Below are 23,975 nucleotides of genomic sequence, written 5' to 3' on the forward strand. Positions count from 1 at the left end.
AAATTGGATAAATTATTTAGTAGAGAGGAAAACTATAATGACCTATCTGTGCTATCAGCTTTTTGAAAAAAAGCAACTCTCTAGTGCTGTATACAGTATACATCTTCCTAGGGGTTATGTTCATGTATTTATTTCAGTAAAAGTATTGCTTAGGAATAGAAGATAGAGTGCTCTCCAGGAAACTTTAGTATGTCTGGGTTTACCTGTTATGTTTGAAGATTACTTGATAGTCAGAATGCGTCCTCAAAGTCTGTGACCATATAGCCCCATGTTTCTAAAAGTACTGGTTATATAAGAAGACATATTATTATTATTTTTTGTTTTAGAGAGAGAGAATTTTTTTTTAATATTTCTTTTTTTTTTAGTTTTCGGCGGACACAACATCTTTATTTGTATGTGGTGCTGAGGACCGAACCCAGCGCCGAATGCATGCCAGGCGAGTGCGCTACCGCTTGAGCCACATCCCCAGCCAAAGAAGACATATTATTACTTTACAGTTGTTCTAATCATATTGATAATCGTTTTTTGGATTTTGCATGTTCAATAGGTCGAATCATTTATTTTGGACCAAGAAGACTTGGATAACCCAGTGCTTAAAACAACATCAGAGATCTTCTTGTCGAGTACTGCAGAAGGAGCAGACTTACGCACTGTGGATCCAGAGACACAGGCACGACTAGAAGCATTGCTTGAAGCAGCAGGTACTTTCTTTTTTTTTTTTTTTTTTGATTGCTTTATTTATTTTAATCTCTATAAAGTCTAGATCTCTCTATAAAGTTATACAAGATTATCCTCAAATTATGTAACATACGAAATATGCAATCACTGTAAAATTTATTTTTTATTTCCTAAAGAAAATGTTCACATTTCATATTTTAAAAACTTCTTGGCTGGAGCTAGGGTATCTAGAAGGTAAATATTAAAAAAAAATTCTTGGCTGAAGGCAATGAGTGACTCAACTGTAGTTTGTTTGTTTGTTTGTTTTTTTTAAGAGAGAGGTGAGAGAGAGAGAGAATTTTTTTTTTTTTTTAATTTGGTACTAGGGCTCGAACCTAGGGGCACACCTCAGTGCCTCACTGAGTTACTTAGTGCCTCAATAAGTTACTGAGGCTGGCTTTGAACTCATGATCCTCCTGTCTCAGCTTCCCCGCTGAGATTACAGTCATGCACCACTGTGTCTGGCCTACTTATTCATTTTAATCAGTGCATAACTTAATTAAAAATAGCTCTTTTTTATTTAATAGACGTCTTTAAAATTTTTTTTATTTGTAAATGGGACACAATACCTTTATTTATTTATTTTTATGTGGTGCTGAGGATCGAACCTAGTGCCTCACACGTGCTAGGCAGTTGCTCTACCACTGAACTACAATCCTAGTTCCTACATAATAGGCATTTAAATAAAAAAACGAACATAAACTTGTACTAAAACATGTCAAGCTATGTCAATTATTTGTTCTGAAGTATCATAAAAGAAAAATTTGTTATAAAAACATACCTTCTCAAAATAGTACATATTATTTTATATTGTATAATCTGCTCGTTATTTGCTATACAAAGTTTTCATGGCATTTTAACGAAAACCTTTTATCACTCCTAAATACAAAAATTTTTATAATCTCTGAATATGACCTTTTTGCAATATGTTCACTTTGTTTAGCATTCCTTTTATTTGTTTAATGCATTTATGCATGCACATTATACATACATAAGAATTTCATCTAGATGAATAATTTATAACATTAAAAAAAAAGTGCATAGAAGCTTATTAGGGTGCCATATTTTTACCTTATCCTATATTAATGCTGTTAAGATGTGGAATACTCAAGGTTTAAAAATGTATAGAAAATTTCATTCAGCTTATGAGTGAATACTTTAATAAACATTAAAGAGACATTCAGAAAGATCATAGCAGCCTTTAAAATAATAAGAAAAATTTGTATTTTGTCAGTTAAGGACTAGGGGAAAAGTAAAACATGAAGGAAATTAGCATTTTTATATTGTTCTTGGAAACAGACATTGCATTAGGAAAATATTTACTCAATATCTTGAAACTCTTTAAACTTTCCTGTTATGGAAAAGCATAGTGGCATAAAAGCATATAATATAATTTGTAGCAGATTAACTTTTGGTCTTTGTGTCTTTTAAACTGATAGAAACTTAAGATTAGATGGAATAAAATACTTAAGTATCCAGCAAAGACTGATAATTAAAAAGAAACAAAATGTAAAGATGGATTATGTTGGATTTCCCTCCTAGTCTGGATCTCTTGTGAATCTCCTAGTTATGAGTTATGCATATATTGTATTAGACCTGAAATGTCATTGCTATGTTACATCTAATTTATTTATTTTTCTGTTTTAGAACCTTACTTTGTTTTGCTTAGATAAGAGAGAAATATGAAAGGTGTTTCTCTTCTCCAGGTCTCATAAGGACTAATTTTCTGTTCCTTTCCAAGCCCAAATTTGTTTATGGTTGGTAGTACATATTACTTTCTGGTTTAGGCTACAGAACTGTTGTGAGAACTATTCTGTGATCTCCCCAGTTAAGAATTTTAAACTCATATCTTTTTCTAATGTGTACATCATGATTCCCATTCAGAGTTTTTGGGGTTCATTAAGCATTCTTTCTCCCTTTTTCTTTGGTTTATAGTATGACTGATATAAATAGCAAGATATATCTTAGAGTGACTTGTTTTTATAACCTATATTATGAAAGAGAAAATAAATCTTGAAAATAATAGTTATCTTTCAGGAAGTATCAGAAAAGATTAAATTTTTGTATATTTTAACAATTTAAACTCTTGACATTGATGGTTATGATGTTGTGTCCAAAGAAACTGTCAAATATATTTAAAAAGAGTGTGCCTTTTCCTAAGACCTATGCAAGATAGTATTTAAATTTTCTTTTTTCCTTTTCATGTGTGTGTGTGTGTGTGTGTGTGTGTGTGTGGTGTTGGAAATTAAATCCAGGGCTTCCACTCAAGCTACGCAAATGCTGTATCACTGAGCTACATAACCCCAGCCTTTAAGACAATTGTTTAGTGAACATTTTTTTGTGTGTGTGTGCAGCAAATATTTTAATTTGCTTTTTGAACATTGTGTAGAGCCTATAGCATTCTAGTAGAATTTATAGAATTATTTTTGTGTTTTTAGTTATGAGATCATGGTAAACATTACCAACCTTTCTTAAGGAAGATAGCTGGATTTTGTTGGTTTGTTTGTTTTTGTGATATTGGGGAATTGAATAACCAGGGCCTTGCACATGCTACCTCCTAGATCCATAGCCCATGAAAAAATTCTTGTCACTAATTTAACTTAAAGCAGAGCTGAGAATACTCTTTTCTTTAACATTGAGATTCTTAGAAAAAATTGAGACCATGTCAAGAAGAACTTTAATCACATGCATATTTTGATCTATCTTTACTCTAGATACTATTAAATATATATATATTAGTTGTTGATGGACCTTTATTTTTAATTTATTTATTTATTATTTTTTTAAGAGAGAGAGAGAGAGAGAGAGAATTTTAATATTTATTTTTTAGTTTTTAGCGGACACAACATCTCTGTTTGTATGTGGTGCTGAGGATCGAACCCGGGCCGCACACATGCCAGGCGAGCACGCTACCGCTTGAGCCACATCCCCAGCCCTTTAATTTACTTATTTATATGTGGTACCCAGTGCCTCACACATGCTAGGCAGGCGCCCCACCACTGAGCTACAATCCCATCCCTACTGTTGAATATTTTTATATGTAATCATTTATGAAGTGCTAAATAAATTCGTTGTTTTTTTTTTTTTTTTTTTAAAGAACATTAAGGGCTGGGGTTGTGGCTCAGCGGTAGAGTGCTTGCCTAGCACATGCGAGGCCCTGGGTTCGATCCTCAGCACCACATAAAAATAAAATAAAATAAAAGGTGTTGTGCACAACTACAACTAAAAATAAAATATTAAAAAAAAAAGAACATTAAAACCTTCAATTTTAAGGGCTGTGGATATAGTTCAGTTGGTAGAGTGCTTCCCTTGCATGCACAGATCCCTGGGTTCAATCCCCAGCACCACAAAAAATAAATAAATAAAAATAAAAAATAAACAACAGGCTAGGGATGTAGCTCAGTGGTTAAGTACCCCTGGACTAAATCCCTGGTACCCACCACCCCAAAAAAGCTAAAAACTTAAATTTTAAATACACACCTGTTATAATATAGCTAAAGCAGTATGAAATGTACTAAGTAGATAACAAGTAGATAGACCTTCATTGTCTATCAAGGGTATATATATACTTCCTCGCTTTTACCCTGTAGTAATATAACTACATGTAGATGTTTAAGCATACATAATTAAAAAAAAAAAAGAGGTCAAATGTGGGACTACACATCTGTAATAATCCCAACTACTCAGGAGGCTGGATAGGAGGCTAGCTTCTGCAACTTAGGGAGATCCTATCTCAAAAAAAAAAAAAAATGAGGATGTTAGTGGTAAAGTGCCTTTGGGTTCAATTCTCTGTAGGAAAAAAAAGGCAGGATCATACTATACAAAATATCTCCTTCATTAATACCAAAAATACCATAGACATATACCCTATACCAGAGATTTATGATATGACTGTGAACTTTTAAATCTTATTTACTTGAAACAATGAGCATCCTGTTAAGTTTTATTTGGAGTTAGGTAGAAGATAAATTAATAAGTGCATTGTGAAGATGGAAGCACTAAAATTTGGGTGGTTATGCCATAGTCTTGACATTAGTGGCAGAATTGAAATTATCAACCTTGTCTTTGACAATTAGCCATATCTATAGAGGCTATGTCCATTCTTTGCCCTAGAAAATGATGTTTTGAAATATAATTACAATTTGTACTTTTATGCCTTTTCTTCCCCTGTACTACCTGATTGACGGTCACAAAGGAATTGGCAAGTTGTCAACTGCTGATGGTAAAGCTTTTGCAGATCCTGAGGTACTCCGGAGATTGACATCCTCGGTTAGTTGTGCTTTGGATGAAGCTGCTGCTGCACTGACACGGATGAGAGCAGAAAACAGCCACAATGCAGGACAAGTGGACACGTATGTGTTTAATGCTGTTTATTAGACATCCTTGAGTGGATTTTACCAATTTTGGTTAAATATATCTTTTGGAAGAGTTTATAAACATTAGCCAAATGGATATTAGAATGGATATTACATTTTAAGTGAGTATATAAATGTATGTATATTATGTAGACATAAAATTGATCTTTTTATTCTTGCATCCAACTCCTATTCATTGAGTATTCATGTGGAATATATACTAGAGTATATAAGAAATCCAAATTCAACTTAGTGAGGCCCTGTCTCAAAAAAAATAAATAAAAATAAAAAAAGTCTGGGGTTGTGGCTCAATGGTTAAATGCCCCTGGGTTCAATCCCTGGTACCAAGAAAAAAAAGAAAAAAGAAATGCAAACCAAAAACCAGGTTTCTACTTCTAAGTTACTTATTCTAGCGATTATAGTAGTGAACTCTAAACTGGCTGCTAGAGAAGTAATAAATGAAATGGGTTACTAATGTAGTAGTCTAGTTGCTTACTACTCAGATATTGCATGAGCATCACATCAGAGCTTGTTAAAAATACAGTATCTTGTTGCTGGGGCTGTAGCTCAGTGGCAGAGCACTTGCCTAGCATGTGTGAGGCACTGGGTTTGATCCTCAGCACCGCATTAAAAAAAAAAAGCTAAACAAATAAAGGCATGCTGTCCATCTACAACTATAAAAAAAATCCAATATCTTGGGGCTGGAGTTATAGGTCCGTGATAGAGCACTTGCCTAGCATGTGTGAGGCACTATGTTCAATTCTCAGCAACGCATATAAGTAAATACAATAAAGGCACATTGACAACTTAAAAAAATATATATGTATGTATGTATATAGAAACAGACTCTTGGATCCTACCTCAGATTACTAAATCAGAATCTGCATTTTTTTTTTACTTTTTGTGGTACTAGGGATTGAATTTACCAGGGGTACTCTACCTGGGCATTATGGAGCTGAACCCCTCCTTTCTTCTTATTTTTTATCTTGAGACAGGGTTCTACTAAGTTGCTAAGGATGGCCTTGAACTCGTGATCCTCTTACCTCAGTTTCCTGAGTGGGGGGATTACAGGAATTTACCACCATACCACCAGAATCTACAGTTTTTTTCCCCCAGTCATTCTCTAGTAGTTCTCCCTTCCTCCCTTCTCCTGAAGAATCTACATTTTAATAAGAAATGTGGGTGATTTTATGCACAATAAAATTTAGGATACACTGATGTGGTTAGTCATTTTATAGTAAAATTATTTTCTTAGATTTTTACCTTCACTGTTACCAAATAAGATTGTAAATGGAAATTATTTGAAGCATCTAATACTGCAAAAGATTTTTTTTTTTAAAGAGAGAGTGAGAGAGGAGAGAGAGAGAGAGAGAGAGGAGAGAGAGAGAGAGAGAATTTTTAATATTTATTTTTTAGTTCTCGGCGGACACAACATCTTTGTTGGTATGTGGTGCTGAGAATCGAACCCGGGCCGCACGCACGCCAGGCGAGCGCGCTACTGCTTGAGCCACATCCCCAGCCCAAAAGATTTTATTTAAAATCTATTGTAATATATTAGAAAATTTTGAATGATAAACATTGTTATTTTCAAATTCACTTTTTGACTTCGTTGATGTGAATAATCAGAGTTGCAGACAGGATGCTCAGCAAATAAGATGTTCCTACAATATAATTTTTCTCTTTCTGTAGTAACATTTTTGTATGTGTGACTCTATACTTGATGTAATTTATCACAGGATCCTGAGTCGTCTTGTGTCAGGTAATTGTTGAATGGTTTTGTTTTCAGTCGCAGTCTGGCAGAAGCTTGTTCAGATGGAGATGTGAATGCTGTTCGCAAATTGCTAGATGAAGGCAGAAGTGTAAATGAACATACAGAAGAAGGAGAAAGCCTGCTGTGTTTGGCTTGTTCAGCAGGGTATTATGAATTAGCACAAGTAAGCAGAAATAATCTTTAGTAATTAAAATTGTAGAAAGGTTTTGATGTTTTATTTATTTTTATTACTTATAATTCAAGGCCAGGTTCTCTCCTTCCCTTTTCCCTTTTTGGCAATAGGCAAAATATAAATTTACACAATTCATTTTATTGCCTGTACATGCAATGAGCGTGGTTCATTTTTCTACCACTCTCTCAAAACTAGTTCTAATGAATAAGAAACTGATAGAAATAATAATTATATTTTAAACTTTTCTTTAGAAACAATATGCAGATAAAATAGGAAGAAGTGCTTTATTTCCATTGCATTCAGATTATCCCAATTCTTTTAGTGCTTTTCCTTTAGTATTAGAGCAATATTGGGAAAGTCATATTTTTATCAGTTAATTTGTATCTAGTGAGTGTAGTTTTACTGCTGTCTTGTTAGATAACCTGAAACATGACACAACATTTTTTTGGGTGGGGTGGGTAGTGGTACTGGGGATTGAATCCAGGGGCCCTTAACCACTGAGCCATAATCCCAGCACCGCCCCTTCTTTTATGGTGCCAGGGACTGAATTCAGGGCCTTGTGCATGTGAGGCAAGCATTCTACCACCTGAGCTATATCCCCATCCCTCCAGCCTTTTTTTTTTAATATTTATTTTTTACTTGTATTTAGACACAATACCTTTATTTTATTTATTTATTTTTATGTGGTGTTGAGGATCGAACCCAGGGCCTCCCATGTGCTAGGTGAGCGCTCTCCCACTGAGCCACAACCCAGCACCCACCCCTACACCCCTTTTTATTTATTTAGAGGCAGGCCTTGCTGAATTACTTAGGGCCTCTTAGCTAAGTTGCTGAGACTGCCTTTGAAAAACTCATGATCCTCTGGCCTCAGCCTCCCGAGCCTCTGGGATTAGAATTGCACCTGGCTTTATAACACAACTTCTTTGACCATAACAGTCACATTTTATAATAGGATGGCTAATGGGATCTTACTTTATTTAAAGATTAATATATTATGGTATTATAAGATATAGCATCTGACCTGGCATTATGAAAAGTAAAAATTTGTATGTTTTCCTCAAAAGTGATTACTTTTGATTTTTCCTCATCCCTCTAAAATATCTTCCCCATTCAATGTTCTCTAGAAATACTATTAATAGTAAGAATTGATAATTTCTTTCTGTGTATGTTCTTTTGTTTTAAAGGTATTGCTAGCTATGCATGCTAATGTTGAAGATCGAGGGAATAAAGGAGACATAACTCCCTTGATGGCAGCTTCCAGTGGAGGTTATTTAGATATTGTGAAATTATTACTCCTTCATGATGCAGATGTCAACTCCCAGTCTGCAACAGGTATGCAGAGAATGATAATGTTCATTGGTATATAAATTGATAACAAGTAATTGTAACCTGAGAGATACAAGTTTGATTCCTGGGGAAACCCAGTATAAACTGTATAGAAAAAATATCTTAGCTTTTCTGTAGAATCTCTGAAGAAAATATAAATTAATTTGATATCTTCTAAAGTCTTTAAAACAAATATAATTTATTTGGTCAATATTAATGGTTTTTCTGCTGCAGTTTCTTTTTTTTGCCACAATGATATGTAATGCCATAAGGAGGCAAAATTATGAAGTATATCTCCTGTAATTCCTTATCTCATTTAAATACAACTTTCTTGATTTTAGGTTATAGATTAACATGAGAATGTTTACCTGGTAGGGTTTTTCATGTGAATTGTGCTGAATACATTTTCTGGTAAGATATTCTTGTGTATCATAAAAGCTACCCTAGTAAGGACTACTCTTAGTTATTGATGTGTCACAGACTCATAGCTATGACCAGCCTTTGTAGTATGTCTTGAGCTGTAGATGTAGATTTGGTAATGAGTTTCCTTGAGTCATAGTCTTTTAAAAAAGTGTTTCCTGGGGCTTGGGTTGTGGCTCAGTGATAGAGCGCTTGCCTAGCATGTGCAAGGGCACTGGGTTCGATCCTCAGCACCACATAAAAATAAATAAATAAAATAAAGGTACTGTGTCTAACTATAACTAAAAAATAAAAAATACAAAGTGGGTTTTTTGGGAGAAGTTATGCAGATGGGGATACATACCTTGCTAAGTCATGTAGTAAATGGAGGTTAAAGATAATGGTTAGGAGGAAAATATACCTAAAACAATGAATTGTCTTATGAATAAATCTGTAAAGATAAAGAAGTTAAAGAACATTAAGAAATAAATATGCATAGAAAGAAGGTGTCGAGTTTTTCTAAGTTATATAATGAAAGAAAAATAGTAATTGTGAGTAATACATTAGAATATTTTATGAGACTGATGAGTTACTTGTTATGCTGAGGAAACTTGCAATAGAATATTTTTGATAAAGAAGTGTTGAAAGCAACTTTTCAAGATGACATTTAAAGTATTTGAAAAGTTGAGGAAATATTTGAATGTATTTTTGTTCTTCTGCAATTCTTTTTTTTTTTTAATTTTTTAATATTTATTTTTTAGTTTTTGGCTGACACAACATCTTTGTTTGTATGTGGTGCTGAGGATCGAACCTGGGGCACATGCATGCCAGGCGAGCACGCTACTGCTTGAGCCACATCCCCAGCCTTCTGCAATTCTTTTAACACAAAGAAAGTTTTAAAAATTCAGTTTTAGGAGACATACATTTGTTATTGAAGAGTAATACAGACTTATTTAAAGCTTGCCAAATATTTTTTAGTATTTTATTTAATTTGATGAAAATGTATTTGTTCATTCTTATTTGCTATTCTGCACTTGGCTGGTTGAAGATAATATATCTATTATAATCTATTTTCACTTAGTTTATCAAAGAGACAATACTAAGAAATAAATGTACAACAACATAATTTTACAGTAACAGTTTTTCAATAGAATACTAAGTGGTTCAGTGCTATGACAATAATGTAAATGACTAAAAAAACCCATTATTGCTATTGATACTGTTGCTCCTACTACTACCATCATCATTACTACTACCTGATGTTTCCCTATGTTTTTTCCATTTTTATATGGAATGAAAATGTTAGTCTTAGGAAAGTGGACTGTTTTGCCTGCCATTTAGTTCAGCTGATTAGCTTGACAAATACTGTGGTTGAATCCTTGAAAATGACTCCTTGTATTAATTTAATTTGGAAAATCTCACATTTACATAAAGAAAATACATTTTAGACAGTATTGGTAAACTACTAAATTTACTTACTTAATTTTTTTATCTGATTATAAAAGTAACATATGCTCATTATAGAAACATTGAAGCTAGATATGGTGGCACAGGCCTGTAACCCCAGATACTTAGGAGGTTAAGGCAGGAGGATTACAAGTTCAAGGCCAGCCTGGGCAATTTAGCAAAACCCTGCCCCCAAATAAAATATTTTATTGAATATTTGAGCTGGGGTATAGATCAGTGGTAGAGCACTTGTCAAGTGTGTGTGAGATCCTGGGTTCAATTCCCAGTAACTGTCAAAAAAATTTGAGAAATGCGGGAAAGTAAAAAAGATCAAGGAATATTCTCACAATCTTTGTGACACAGAAATACCACTATTGCCATGTTCCATTCAATATTTTTAATGTAAAAAGATGCATAGTTGAAATCATAACCCTATGTGCCATTTGTTTGACTTCGCTTTTTTTTTTTTAAAGCTCTTTATAAACATTTGCAAGGTTTGTGTAATATTCTATTGTGTTGCTAGAACATCATTTTTGTTTTTTGCAGGGGGGTCATTCATTGATTGCTGAACCACAGCAAAAGATTTAAATTAAGATGATAAAATAAAGATTTTGATTCTGGTTATCAATGTCATGCTAGGTATATACTCCTTTGAGAAATATGCAACAAAATAGTATATTGAAACACAGATACAATTGTACACAGATTAAAAAAGAGATCTAAAGTAGATATAGGGCTGGGGTATGGCTCAGCGGTAGAGCGCTCGCCTAGTGTGTGCGAGTCCCTGCGTTTGATCATCAGCATCACATATAAAATACGTAAAATAAAGGTATTGTGTCCAACTACAATTAAAAAATATATGTAAATATTTTTTTATAAAATAAAGTAGGTATAGATGAGGGGGGAATGGGGTTGTGGCTCAGTGGTAAAGAGCTTGCTTAGCACATGTCAAGCACTGGACTCAATCTTCAGCACCACATAAAAAACAAATAAAGGTATCATGTCCATTTATAACTAAAAATATTTTTTTAAAAAAACTCAAATATTGTAGGTACATATGTAATTCCTGATCTCTGGCCTTGCTTATCTTCTTTCATGGTTTCTGAGGAACCGGGAGGGGATAGGGATTCTGAAGTTATTTGAAACAGTTGGAAAAGCACTGGATTGTTCCTGTATCTTTAGTTTTTTAAAAAGGAAGTGCTGCATTTGAGAGAAAAAGACTTTTTTGAGGTCAAGTTTACTTTTTTTTTTTTTTTAAAGCTCAAAAGGGGTATACTGTATAGAAGGAAGGGGTGTCATGAAGCAGACAGTAAGCATACACTTTAAAAAAATTTTTTTTTTTAAATTTTTGTATTGGGGATTAAACCCAGGAGTGCTTAACCACTGAGCCACATCCCCAGCCCTGTTTTTCTGTTTCACTTAGAGACAAAGTCTCTAAATAGTTGCTTAGGGCCTTACTAAGTTGCTGAGGCTGGCTTTTTTACCTCGATCTTCCTGCCTCAGCATCCTGAGCCTTTGAGATTATAGGTGTGTGGTACTGTGTCTGGCAAGCATACACTTGTTTGTGGTGCTAGGGACTGAAACCAGGGCCTTGTGCATGAGAGGTAAGCACTCTACCAACTGAGCTATATCCCCAGCCCAAGCATACACTTCTTAATAGGCTCCTCTCTACACCTCCAGATGCTCAATGGAATACTCTCCTCGACCATGTACCCCTTCCCATTTCCATTGATGGCTTTAACTTGTACTTCATTGGAAAAATTAAGATTTCAGAAGGAAATTACTTCATCTTCTCACCAGTAAATTTATAATCAGGTTCAGTTTTTAATTCATTCGTTCATTTTGTCCAACAAACTGTGCCTACTGCCTGCATGTTAGAATCACTTAGGGAAATTGTTAAAAATATAGGTTCGTGTTCCTTCCAGACTCCAAAGCAGTCCTCTAGGGAGAGGTCAGGTTTTAAAACCATAGCTCTGCACTTCAGCTCTGTTGGGGTATATGTTAACCATTCTAGTCACTTGCTTTTACTTCCAGTTTCTTTGATATTAGATATCCTTTCTTTCCTTTAGGAATCCTATTCATCTTTTCAAGTCTAGTACAAATATAGCTGTTTCTTCTTTGGAAAAGCATAAACCTAACAAAAAAACTCGACAGCTTTATTGACATAAAATTCACTTGTATAAGGGTACAAATAATGATTGTTAGATTTCAAGAGTTGTTCCATCATCAGTATAATCTAATAGAATTCTAGAATATTTTTTATCATCACAAAAGAGTCCTATGCCCATTTCAATAATTTCAGACTTAGCCACCACTTGTCTATTTTCTAACTATAGATTTATCTTTTCTAGGCATTTTATATTGCCCAGACACTTATAATATATGGTCTTTTGTACTGACACCCCCCAGCCCTTGGTGATACTGGGGATTGAACCCAGGAGTGCTCTATTACAGAACTACATCCCCAGACTTTTGAGACAGGGGCATTTTTTTTCCTTTATTTTTCTTTGTATCAAGGATTGAACCCAGGGACACTTAATCACCAAGCCACATCCTCAGCCCTTTTTTATGTTTCATTTAATTTTTTTTAAAGAGAGAGTGAGAGAGGAGAGAGAGAGAGAGAGAGAGAGAGAGAATTTTTAATATTTATTTTTTAGTTCTCGGCAGACACAACATCTTTGTTGGTATGTGGTGCTGAGGATCGAACCCGGGTCACACGCATGCCAGGCGAGCGCGCTACCGCTTGAGCCACATCCCCAGCCCTATGTTTTATTTTGAGACACAGTCTTGCCAAGTTGCTGAGTCTGCCTTTGAACTTGTGATCCTCCTGCCTCAGCCTCCCAAGTCACTGGGATTACAGGCATGCACCACCACTCCCAGCCGTATTGGACCTTTAAGAGCATCTTTTAATTAGGAAAAAATTAAGATAATTTTGTAATTAGTGACAACAACAATAACAAAAGAACTTGAGATGGTAGTTGTAGTGTTTTATGTAAGGGAATTAAAGAACTATAACTGATTATAATTATATTTTGTGTCAGTTTCATATTTCTCTTTGTTCTTCATTAGGAAATACTGCACTAACTTATGCCTGTGCTGGAGGATTTGTTGACATTGTGAAAGTGTTACTTAATGAAGGTGCGAATATAGAAGATCATAATGAAAATGGACATACCCCTTTAATGGAAGCGGCCAGTGCAGGTCATGTGGAAGTTGCAAGAGTCCTTCTAGATCATGGTGCAGGCATCAACACTCATTCTAATGAATTCAAAGAAAGTGCTCTTACACTTGCATGCTACAAAGGTACTCTCTATATATGTATGAATAGTTATAATTTTATTGACAACTTTGAATAGCAAGTATTGAGTATTTGAGTTAACTTTGTTTTATCTGTGCTATAAGATTATGTAGTTTATACGAGATTATATAGAAAGCCCATTTTTAGCCTGTATTTTCTGTAGTATAGTTTCCCAGTGTATGTTTCTTTTATTTTAATTTAAATTTATTTAATTAGCTATGAAGTCAACCAAATCATTTAGTACAGACTGAGATGGTTTCCATTACCTAATAACTTTTGTTTAATATTGTTTTTCCCCACCTTTATTTAAAAATAATACACACATAAAAATATTAATACATACTTGATACAGAAAACCTGAAAAATATGTTAAAACGCAAAGGAATTTTTAAATGACATATAATATCACCATCTAAATGTAAAGAAGCTTGTAAATAATATTTTAGCAGTGTACTTCCAGTATGTTTTTAAGTATGTTTATAAAGAAGCACATATATATTTATTAAAATAATCATACACTAACACTATTTTATAGGCTGCTTATTTTATTTAACAGTATATCATAAACATTTTCTCATCTCAACAAATGTTCTTGCAGTATAACTATTGATGATCACATAGAATTATGTGAGTAGCTTAGTTGCATATATTACTATCTTAAATGATTTGAAAAAAAGAGAAGTCTTAAGAGTATGTTCTCTGCAGCTAATATGGGGTTTATTTGTCATCATGATAGAATTTTATTTTTCTAACATCCTAGTATATGAATTCTGTTACTTATAAGCCAAGATGGTAGTTAGGGTCCCAACAATTCATTTTCTAGGAAGGCTGAAAAAGGTAAGGGCAAAACAGGGAGTGCCACGCCAATTTAGTAAGCTTCCTTTAAGGAATCTTTCAGGAAGTTTTTGCCTTATAACTCCCATTCATCTCATTGGCTACACATTGCTACAAGAGAGGCTGGAAAATGTTGATTTTCAGTATTTAAGCATGTTGTCACCCAGATAAAATCAGAGTTATGTTATTAAGAAAGAATAAGACAATGGATTTTGGATAGGTTACTATCAGTCTCTGCCAAAGACATCAAATGGATACACCATTATTGCCTATTGTTGGACACTTGAATTGTTCCCAGTTTTTCACTATTATTAAAAACACTGTGATAACATTCTTGTACAGACATTTTTGCCTAATCTCTGATTATTTCCTTAGGATAAATTCCTGGAAGTGGAATTGCTGGGTCAAAGGGTATGGACATTTTTAAGGCTTTTGATACATATTGCCAAATTGCCTTCTAGAAAGGTTGAACCAATTTACACTCCCACCAGCAGTGTTTGAGAGTGCCCTTTATCCCACCCTACACCCTCACCAACACTGGGTATTATTCTTTTTAATATTTGCCATTTTGATAGTTAAAAAGTGGTGTCTCATTTTAGTGTTTATTTAATAGGAAGGTTTAATATCTTTTTCATCATTTTTAATATTCATTTGTATTTGTTTTTTAAATTACCATTTCATATACTTATTTTTCTATTGGAGTGTTTGTCTTTTTCTTACTCACTACTAAGGTTTTTTATATATTAAATGTTTCAAGAAGATTGGAATTATTTTAAAGGGATTTTTCTTTGCCTGCTTATTGCCACAGTGAGTTTATGGTTATTTTAAAGCTGTTTTTTTTTTTTTTTTTTTTTTTTTTTTTTAAGAAAATGTGATCCAGAGATACTTTACCTGGCTTTCTATTTGATTGCATTGTTTTGAAAAGTAATTTTATAGAGATTAAATTAAGACATAATCATTATTGTATTACTTAACTAGAATTTGGACCAATTTAGTCTTTAAAATCTAGATAATAGGACCTTGATGAGAGCCTGCTTATTGTTTTTGAGTTTTGCTTTGTAGAATTGTCATTATTTATTGAATTCAAAATAAATTATCATGAATTGTATGTAGACATCTGAAAGAAAAAGATGCTTTATTTTAATACTTACATATTCAATTGATAGTCAATTCTTAAAATTTTTTTTTAAAGGCCATTTGGATATGGTTCGCTTTCTACTTGAAGCTGGTGCAGATCAAGAGCACAAAACAGATGAGATGCACACTGCCTTAATGGAGGCTTGCATGGTAATTTTAATTGCACCTGCTTAAAATTTAATAAGAAGACATGTATTTAAATGTCTGAAAATTCTTAATTAATGTTTGGTTTATATAATTTCTTATCTAATTCTCAATTAAACATAGTGAATGCTTGAATATCTGTGTTTTGGGAATAGGACTGTAACATGTAATCCTAAAGTAATGTATTTGGCTTTAGAGATAGTGATAAAACTAAATTTGGAGATAGTAGACATATATCTAATGTTTTTATAGCTTGATATTAAAACCTTATAAAGAAGACTAGTCTCAAAATATCCTCCTAATATTTTAAGAGTGGGTACTCTGGATAGTCTGTATAACTTTAAAGACATTGCTTCTGTTGGATAAATTTTTAATCCAAATATTTTGTCAAAGAGAATAATCATGTTTAATTCTGCCAATCCAGAAACCATTTTTCTTCTCTAAGTACATAGATATCATACACATGTGTATCTATAAAAAGTATATCAAAGACATTCAAAGCATTCTAAGAAATTCGAAGGCAGCTTTACTAGTGAGAAAATGACTCTCGAAGTACAAAGTTTGAGATATGATTAAGTAAACTTTTCATTACCTTTGTTAATTCTTATTTTGTTGACTGCTGCTGTGACAAATCACTCAAAATATAATGTCTTAATACAATAGGCACTTAATAATCTTCCATATTTCTGGGTTAATTGAGTAGTTCTCTTGATCTCTTTCAATAGGGGAGAGTTTCTCATGTAGCTGCCATCAGATAGTGACTGAGTGGAATTTCTAAGATGATATAACTCATTTGTCTGGCACCTTGATGAGGTTAGCAGAAACGATGAGACTTCTCTCACCTTAGTTGCTCTCTCCATGTGACTTTTTTGGTCTTCTTTACTGAAAGCTGGATCCTGAGGATTGCATTTCAAGAGGCAAAAAACTGGCACAGCACCATTTCTACCATGGGGCAGCACAGTTCCAAGTGGGGGAGATGGGCATAAAGTTCATCTCTTGATGAGGTGGTGTGACAAAGAATTTGCAGGCATATTTACACAGCTCTTCAGAAATTTTGTTATTTTTTTTAATCTGAAAAGTTCTTAAGACACATCTGTATTGCTGTATTTCCAAATAGAGCCCTTGTATCCTGTTCTACCAAATATATATGAGATTTCAAGGTATTCAGTAGAGTGCATTGTGGGGAAAAATATGAACTAATAATCTGTATAACTGATTAACAATTGGAAAATTTAATATAATTGCTTTAATGATTCTCTTGATTGCAGAGTAAACCAGGAATTTACTTTTAGAAACGACTTTCTCAAACTCTTAAAAATTATGAATAAACTATAATGTGTATAAGTTAGGTACAACTTACATACAGTAAACTGACTGCCAAATCTCAAATGTAATGGCTTGAAATTTTATAATTTTATATATTTATATACCCTTATAACAACCAGATTAAGATATGGCACTCCAGAAAACTCACTTATGCCCCTCTTTAACAGTAAACACTGTTGTATCTTCTGTCATCATAAAGTAGTTTTCCTGTTTTTGAACCTCATATAAATGATATAATACAATAAGTATTCTTTTGTGTCTGACTTCTTTCATTTTGTTCCATTTTACAGTAATTTTCTTTTTTCATTTCTGTTTAGTATTCCATTGTATAAATATACCATTTTTTTCTTTTAGTCTGCTATGATGGACATTTGTGTCATTTCCAGATCAAAAGCTGCTATGAATATTCTTGTATGTCTTTTGATTGATAATAGTAACTGTTTCTGTTGGGTATATGTCTAGAAGTAAAATCTCTAGATGGGATGATTTTGACTATTAATTCTCTTTTCATTGGTCTATTCAGATTTTGTATTTTTTCTTGAGTCAGTTTTGCTAGTTTGTGTTTTTAGGAATTTGTCCATTTCATCTAGGTTATGCAATTTTTTGGCATAGTGTTCATAGTATTTTTTATGATCCCTTTTATTTCTGTATTAATGTTCCTTCTTTTATTCTTTTTTATGATCCCTTTTATTTCTGTATTAATGTTCCTTCTTTTTATTCCTTTTTAGTAATTTTGACTCTTCTCATTTTTTCTTTGACAGTCTAATTAAAGGTTTATCAACTTAGTTGATTTTTTTTTTCCAGAGAATCAACTTTGGGTTTTATAATTTTTCTTTATTTTCTATAGTCTATTTTATTTAATTCCACTCTATTATTTCCTCTGCTTTCTTTGAGTTTATTTTGTTATTCCTTTTCCATCTCTTGAGTTGGGACCTTAGATAATTGATTTGAGTTACTTCCTTTTCTAATCTGATGCTTAACTGTTGTAAATTTGCTTCTCAGCAGTGTTTAAGCTGTGTCCTACAAAGTATGATATTTTTTTTTGTTTTCATTCAATTATCTTTTAAAATTTTCACTTGACTTCCTCTTTGACTCATGGATTATTTTGATTAGTTTCCAAATGTTTGAAGATTTTCCTAATAGCTTTCTGTTAATGATTTCTAGTTTGATTCCATTGTTATTACTTTGTACAAAGAAAGACAAGACACTTTATTTCAGTTCTTCAAAGGTTAAGGTTTGTTTCCTGACCTGGAGGTGGTTATATACCCTTTGTGAGCACTTGAAAAGATGGATATTCTGTTGTTGGGCAGAGTATACTTTGTCAATTAGATCTGTTGATTGATGGTAATTACTACTTTATCCTTTCTGATTTTCCATCTGGTTATTCTCATAATTGTTGAGATATTGAAATCTTTAGCTATACTTGTGGGTTTGTCTGTTTCTTCTTTAGTGTCTTGACATTTTTATCATATTTCACATTTTAGAATTTTGTCATTTGGTGCTTACACATACTTTTTAGAAGTGCTGTGTCTTTTTGGGGGGGCATGGACCTTTTTATTATTATAGAAAGTCTCTCTCTGTTTCTGGTAATTTTCTTTGCTCTAGAGTCTCTTGTTTAATATTTATATAACTATTACTGTTCTCCTTTGATAATGCTTACCTATAAATGTTTTATTCTTTTCTTTCAATCTGCCTGTGTCATAATTTTGAAGTGTGAGTGCCTTATAGGTAGCATATATTTGGATCATGATTTGTAATCCACTTTGTCAAGCTCTGCTTTTTAATTGGTTATTTAAAATAGTCCATTTACATTTATATAATTATTGATATGGTGTTTTATGTTCTATGTCAAAATTTACTTTTTCATCCCTTTTCTCCATTTATTTATTTATTTTAACATATCATTAATAGTTTTAGGATCTTTTTCTGTTAACTCCTATATTTGATTCCTGGGATTGCTTTTATTGGTTATTTGGTGTCTTGATTATAAGTTACTTTTTTCTGGTCTCTTACTTTATCTAGTAATTTTTTTATTGTAAGCCATACACTGTGGGTAATTGCTTTTAGAAGCTCTGGATTATACTGTCCTCCCTTTAATACTAGTAAAATTTATCCTGGCAGCCAGTTATATTGTCAGTGGATCATTTTGATCCTGATGAGGCTTGATTTTACCTTATTTCTACAGTATAAAGACTAGTTCTTGGGAATTACCTATCATCTCAACTGAAAGTCTGGGGTATTTACCACCAGGGGCTCCATTTTGACTTGAGCCTGAACCCCCAGTGTCTCTAGGTTTTCAGTAGCTATTTTCTGCTACTCATCCTGAAGTCTCATCCTTGGCCAGCTCAACTCAGGACTTGCCCAAGTATTGGCAGAACTTGTGTGTGTGTGTGTGTGTGTGTGTGTGTGTGTGTGTGTGAGAGAGAGAGAGAGAGAGAGTGTGTGTGTGTGTTGTGTGTATGTACATGGTGCTATGTATTGAATCAGGGACCTTGCATATGCTGGGCAAGTTACTCTGGTACTTAAGCCTATGAAGAGAATTAAACCTATGTAAGAAAATTTTATATAAATTTTTGGGAATTCACTGTTTTCTTTTTCTCTATACCCTGCCTCCATTCTCCAAGTCCTGACTATCTTAGTTACTTTTTATTCTGATATTTATTCCTTTTTCCCAGCCAAATTTTCACTGTTTAGGCTTTATTTCCTTTGGCCAGTTTGGAATATACACTGGGAAAAAGCTGGAATGAGAATGTAGGCTTTATTTCTTGTCCTCCTTTCTTTCATAGCCCTTGCTTGATTGCTATCCAATTTCTCTGAACAGTTGGTATAAACACCTGTGCACATGCTTGCACACACATGCATATATGCACATAAGCATTACTACTTTTTTGTGGTACTGGGGATTGAACCCAGGGGTGCTTTACCACTGAGCTACTACCCCGATTCTTTAAAAATTGTTTTTATTTTGAGATAGAGTCTCATTAAGTTGTTGAGAATGGTCTTGAACTTATTATTTCCTGCTGCCTTAGCTTCCCAAGTCTCTGGGGTTGTAGGTATGTGCCACAACACCCGACTTCCCCCAGCTTTTAAAATTGGGACAGTGAGTTCAATTCCAGCTACTTTTTCATGGCTAAGATCAAAGTCTTAGAATTTAAAAAAGAATAACTTTTTATTAATCTTTTTTAGTTGTAGATGAACACAACACCTTTATTTTATTTATTCATTTTTATGCATTCTAAGCATAGAATCCAGAGTGTCACATATGCTAGGCAAGCACTCTGAGTAACTACTGAGCTACAACCCCAGTTCCAAAATAAACTTATTTTTTAAAAAATTTTTTACATACATGACAATAGTAAAATGTATTACACTCATTATTATTTTTTTTAAATGTTTATTTTTAGTTATCGGCGGACACAACATCTTTGTTTGTATGTGGTGCTGAGGATCAAACCCGGGCCCCATGCATGCCAGGCGAGCGCGCTACCGCTTGAGCCACATCCCCAGCCCCTATTACACTCATTATTACCCATTTCCAAAACAAACTTTTCATGCTATTAGGCCTCTAAGATTGAATTGTTCTTTTTTTATATTAATTTTTAATTCTTTCCTTGGCAGAAATAATATTGTTCATTAATATCAGAGAGTAGCTAGTACAATTTCTCAATATATGAACTCAAGATATGTGAGTAGAATCTATAGTCTTCAAAAATTCTAGTAAATTCAAGTAAAACAACTTGTTGAAAAGCTTCAGGGTCTAGGTACCACAGCAATTCTCCAATGTGTAGGCACTTATAAATCCTTATTTCATTTTGAATTCAAAATGTGTTTCAAATACCAGATAACTAAATGTACTTTATTTTACATATATTTAAAGTATTAGTAAAACTAAAATTTTAATGTAAAACCATCTGTTTTTGGCATTGCATTAAAAGTAGTTTTAGTTGGGCTGGTCATTTAATTAATACATAATGGAACACTTGATGGATACTGAAATTCATCATTTAATTAAGGTTTCTTTAAAAAAAATTTTTTTTATAGTTGTAGATGAACAGAGTGCCTTTATTTTATCTGTTTGTATGTGGTGCTGAGGATGGAACCCCGTGCCTCACATATGCTAGGCAAGTGCTCTGCCACTGAACTAAAGCCCCAGCCCTAATTAAGTGTTCTTTAACTAGTTCTATAATAAAAGATCTGCCCAGCCTTGTAAAATCTTATTTTTGTACTCAGCATGTGCTTTTTATTAGTAATATTTTGGTTATTTTTAAAACATAGAACAACATAGCATCTGACTTTATGTAGGCCTTAATGCATCTCACAAGACGCATTAAGGCCTACATAAATTTTAAAGTCAAGAATTTAAAACTCAGGACTAAAGGGGGTAGCTCATTGATAAAGTGCAAGCTTAGTATGCACAGGCCCTGGGTTCAATCCCCAGCACCAAAGGTGGGGGGAAAAGAGAAAGAAAAATCAAAAAGAAAGAAAGAAATAGAATTTGAAGCCAGGCGCGGTGGTGCATGCCAATAATCCCACCAGCTGGGGAGGCTAAGGCAGGAAGATCATGAGTTCAAAGCCAACCTTAGCAAAAGTGAGGCGGCGCTAAGCAGTACAGTGAGACCTAAATGAAATACAAAATAGGGCTGGGGATGTGGCTCAGTGGTCAAGTGCCCCGAGTTCAATCCCTGGTACCCAAACCCTAAACAACAATAACAAAAAAAGAAATAGAATTTGAAATGTGTTAAAGAAGGATATTTATGATGATAAAGGGACAGAATGTATACCTTCCTTGAGAATGTTTTACTGTTAATTACTATCTATGCAGATAGATTTATGCTAAACTTATTTACAAATAATATTTTTAGTTTTATGTCTTTGTGAAATTCTTTGCCTCATTGCAACAAGCTGTTGTGATAAGGAAAATACGAGATTGAATCAATCCACAGTGGCTTATTATCATAGTGACATAATATTTTACAGAGTTTGTTGTGTTATTTTTTTGACAAGCCTTTGTTTATAAAATAGATCTAATATAGTTACCACAAGTGAACAGGACACCCTGTAAGTTTGAGGGTCAGCAATATTTGACCTGGCAGTTGTATAAATAGTATATTGAGTTTCTATTAACTATGGATTTAATAGTTTTTTGAACTTAAAAGAATATGGAAGTTAAAATTATTTAGAATTGTAATTATATGACCCCAAGTCTGATTTCTTTTTAAAAATTTTTTTGTCTTAATCTTTAAAGTGAATTCTGACTCAAAATTAAGGAAAAATAATTTAATATTACTTTAAAATAATATTAGTGGACTTTTCATAAGTCTCAGATGGTATGCTGCCTAAGCTAATTCTTCTAATCTTCCTTTCTGTCTTCAATCTATTGCTTCTCTTCTCCAACTTAAAAAATCTCAAAACAAAAAAAATTCTCTCCTTGCTTTACCCTGAAAATCTGCAGGATGGACATGTAGAGGTGGCACGTTTGCTTTTGGACAGTGGTGCTCAAGTGAACATGCCTGCAGATTCATTCGAGTCTCCATTGACGCTAGCTGCCTGTGGAGGACATGTTGAATTGGCAGCTCTACTTATTGAAAGGGGAGCAAATCTTGAAGAAGTTAATGATGAAGGATACACTCCCTTGATGGAAGCTGCTCGGGAAGGACATGAAGAGATGGTGGCACTACTCTTAGCACAAGGTAAAGTAGTTGTATTGCTTAAGAAAGAATTTTAAATTGGGTATGATGTACATTCCTATGGTCCTGGCTACTGGAGAGGTTGAAGTGAGAGGATTGCTTGAAAACCCCTGAGTTTGAGACCAGCCTGGGAAACAAAGGAAGACTGGATCTTTAAAAAACAAAACAAAACAAAAACAAAAAACTGGGCAAGGTGCCACATGCCTGTAATCCCAGTGACTTTGAGAGGCTGAAATAGGGGAATTAGAATTTCAGGGCCAGCCACAGCAACTCAGTGAGACCCTAAGCAATTTATTGAGACTTTCTCAAAATGAAAAGGGGGTTGGGATGTATAGCTCAGTGGTGAAACACTCCTGGTTTAAATCCCTAGTACCCTCCCCTCCTTTCCTAAAAAAGAGTTTTTTTCATATGTTTCATGTCAGTGTCAGTGAAGGTTACTATGACTAGAATATTGTTTTTTTTTTCCTTTGATGATAACATAAATTCTCAGCATTCTAGAAAGAACCAAAGCAGAGAAGACAGAGTTCATAAAGTTGATTATTGCAACTAAGACTAATATTTTTATTGTAATTCTCTTGCATTTATTTAGTCCTATCTATTTTTATGTTTTCCTAGGAGCAAATATAAATGCTCAGACAGAAGAAACCCAAGAAACCGCTCTTACCTTGGCTTGCTGTGGAGGATTTTCTGAAGTTGCAGATTTCCTCATTAAGGCAGGGGCAGATATAGAACTTGGCTGCTCCACACCTCTGATGGAGGCTTCTCAGGAGGGACACCTGGAATTGGTTAAATATTTGCTGGCTGCTGGTATGTGATTTTAAAAATACCTTATGCTAAAAAAAGACATATGTAAATAATGATTCACTTATATGTAGTCTATAAAACAGTAGAACTCACAGAAATAGAGAATAAATAGTAATTACCAGAGTCTGGGGGGAGGGATTTAGAGGATTAAAAGGTGGACCGGAAAAGGGAGACAGACCTTGGTCAAAGGAAATAAGTTAGGAGGAATAATTTTTAGTGACCTATTACATAAATAGTAACTATAGTTAACAATAATGCAGTATGTATTTCAAAATGTTCTCACCATAAAGCAGTTTTGTAGGTATGCCAGAAAAAATCAGTCCAGATAGATGTAAGCTTTTATGTCTTTTGGAAATAATTCAGAATTTTTCATTTTAGCCATGTTTGATATATTGTTTAAAACTTGCTATATAGAGAAATGCATCTGTAAAGAAAAGTAAAATGTTTAGCAAAACTCCATTTACTTTTTAAACTTTTGTTGTTACCATTAGTTTAAATATAGCCCAGTTTCAAAATTTCCTTTCAATTATTTAAGTAATATTTAAAATCAGATTGTTAA

General features: G+C 33.6%; 1 protein-coding gene across 4 annotated transcripts in view; it reads left to right on the forward strand.

Moving 5' to 3' along the window:
* Positions 1–23,975, forward strand: part of Ankhd1 (ankyrin repeat and KH domain containing 1) — a 127,715-nt gene that overhangs the window by 38,315 nt on the left and 65,425 nt on the right. For all 4 annotated transcript variants that reach the window (XM_077800818.1, XM_077800823.1, XM_077800820.1 and 1 more), the window contains exons 2-9: positions 548–701; positions 4,913–5,069; positions 6,859–7,006; positions 8,200–8,347; positions 13,256–13,489; positions 15,511–15,605; positions 22,378–22,615; positions 23,228–23,419. In XM_077800818.1, the coding sequence (XP_077656944.1) occupies positions 548–701; positions 4,913–5,069; positions 6,859–7,006; positions 8,200–8,347; positions 13,256–13,489; positions 15,511–15,605; positions 22,378–22,615; positions 23,228–23,419 (1,366 nt within the window). The remainder of the gene's footprint in view (positions 1–547; positions 702–4,912; positions 5,070–6,858; positions 7,007–8,199; positions 8,348–13,255; positions 13,490–15,510; positions 15,606–22,377; positions 22,616–23,227; positions 23,420–23,975) is intronic.

This window comes from Urocitellus parryii, chromosome 1, assembly GCF_045843805.1.
Source record: "Urocitellus parryii isolate mUroPar1 chromosome 1, mUroPar1.hap1, whole genome shotgun sequence".
NCBI classification, from domain to species: Eukaryota; Metazoa; Chordata; class Mammalia; order Rodentia; family Sciuridae; genus Urocitellus; species Urocitellus parryii.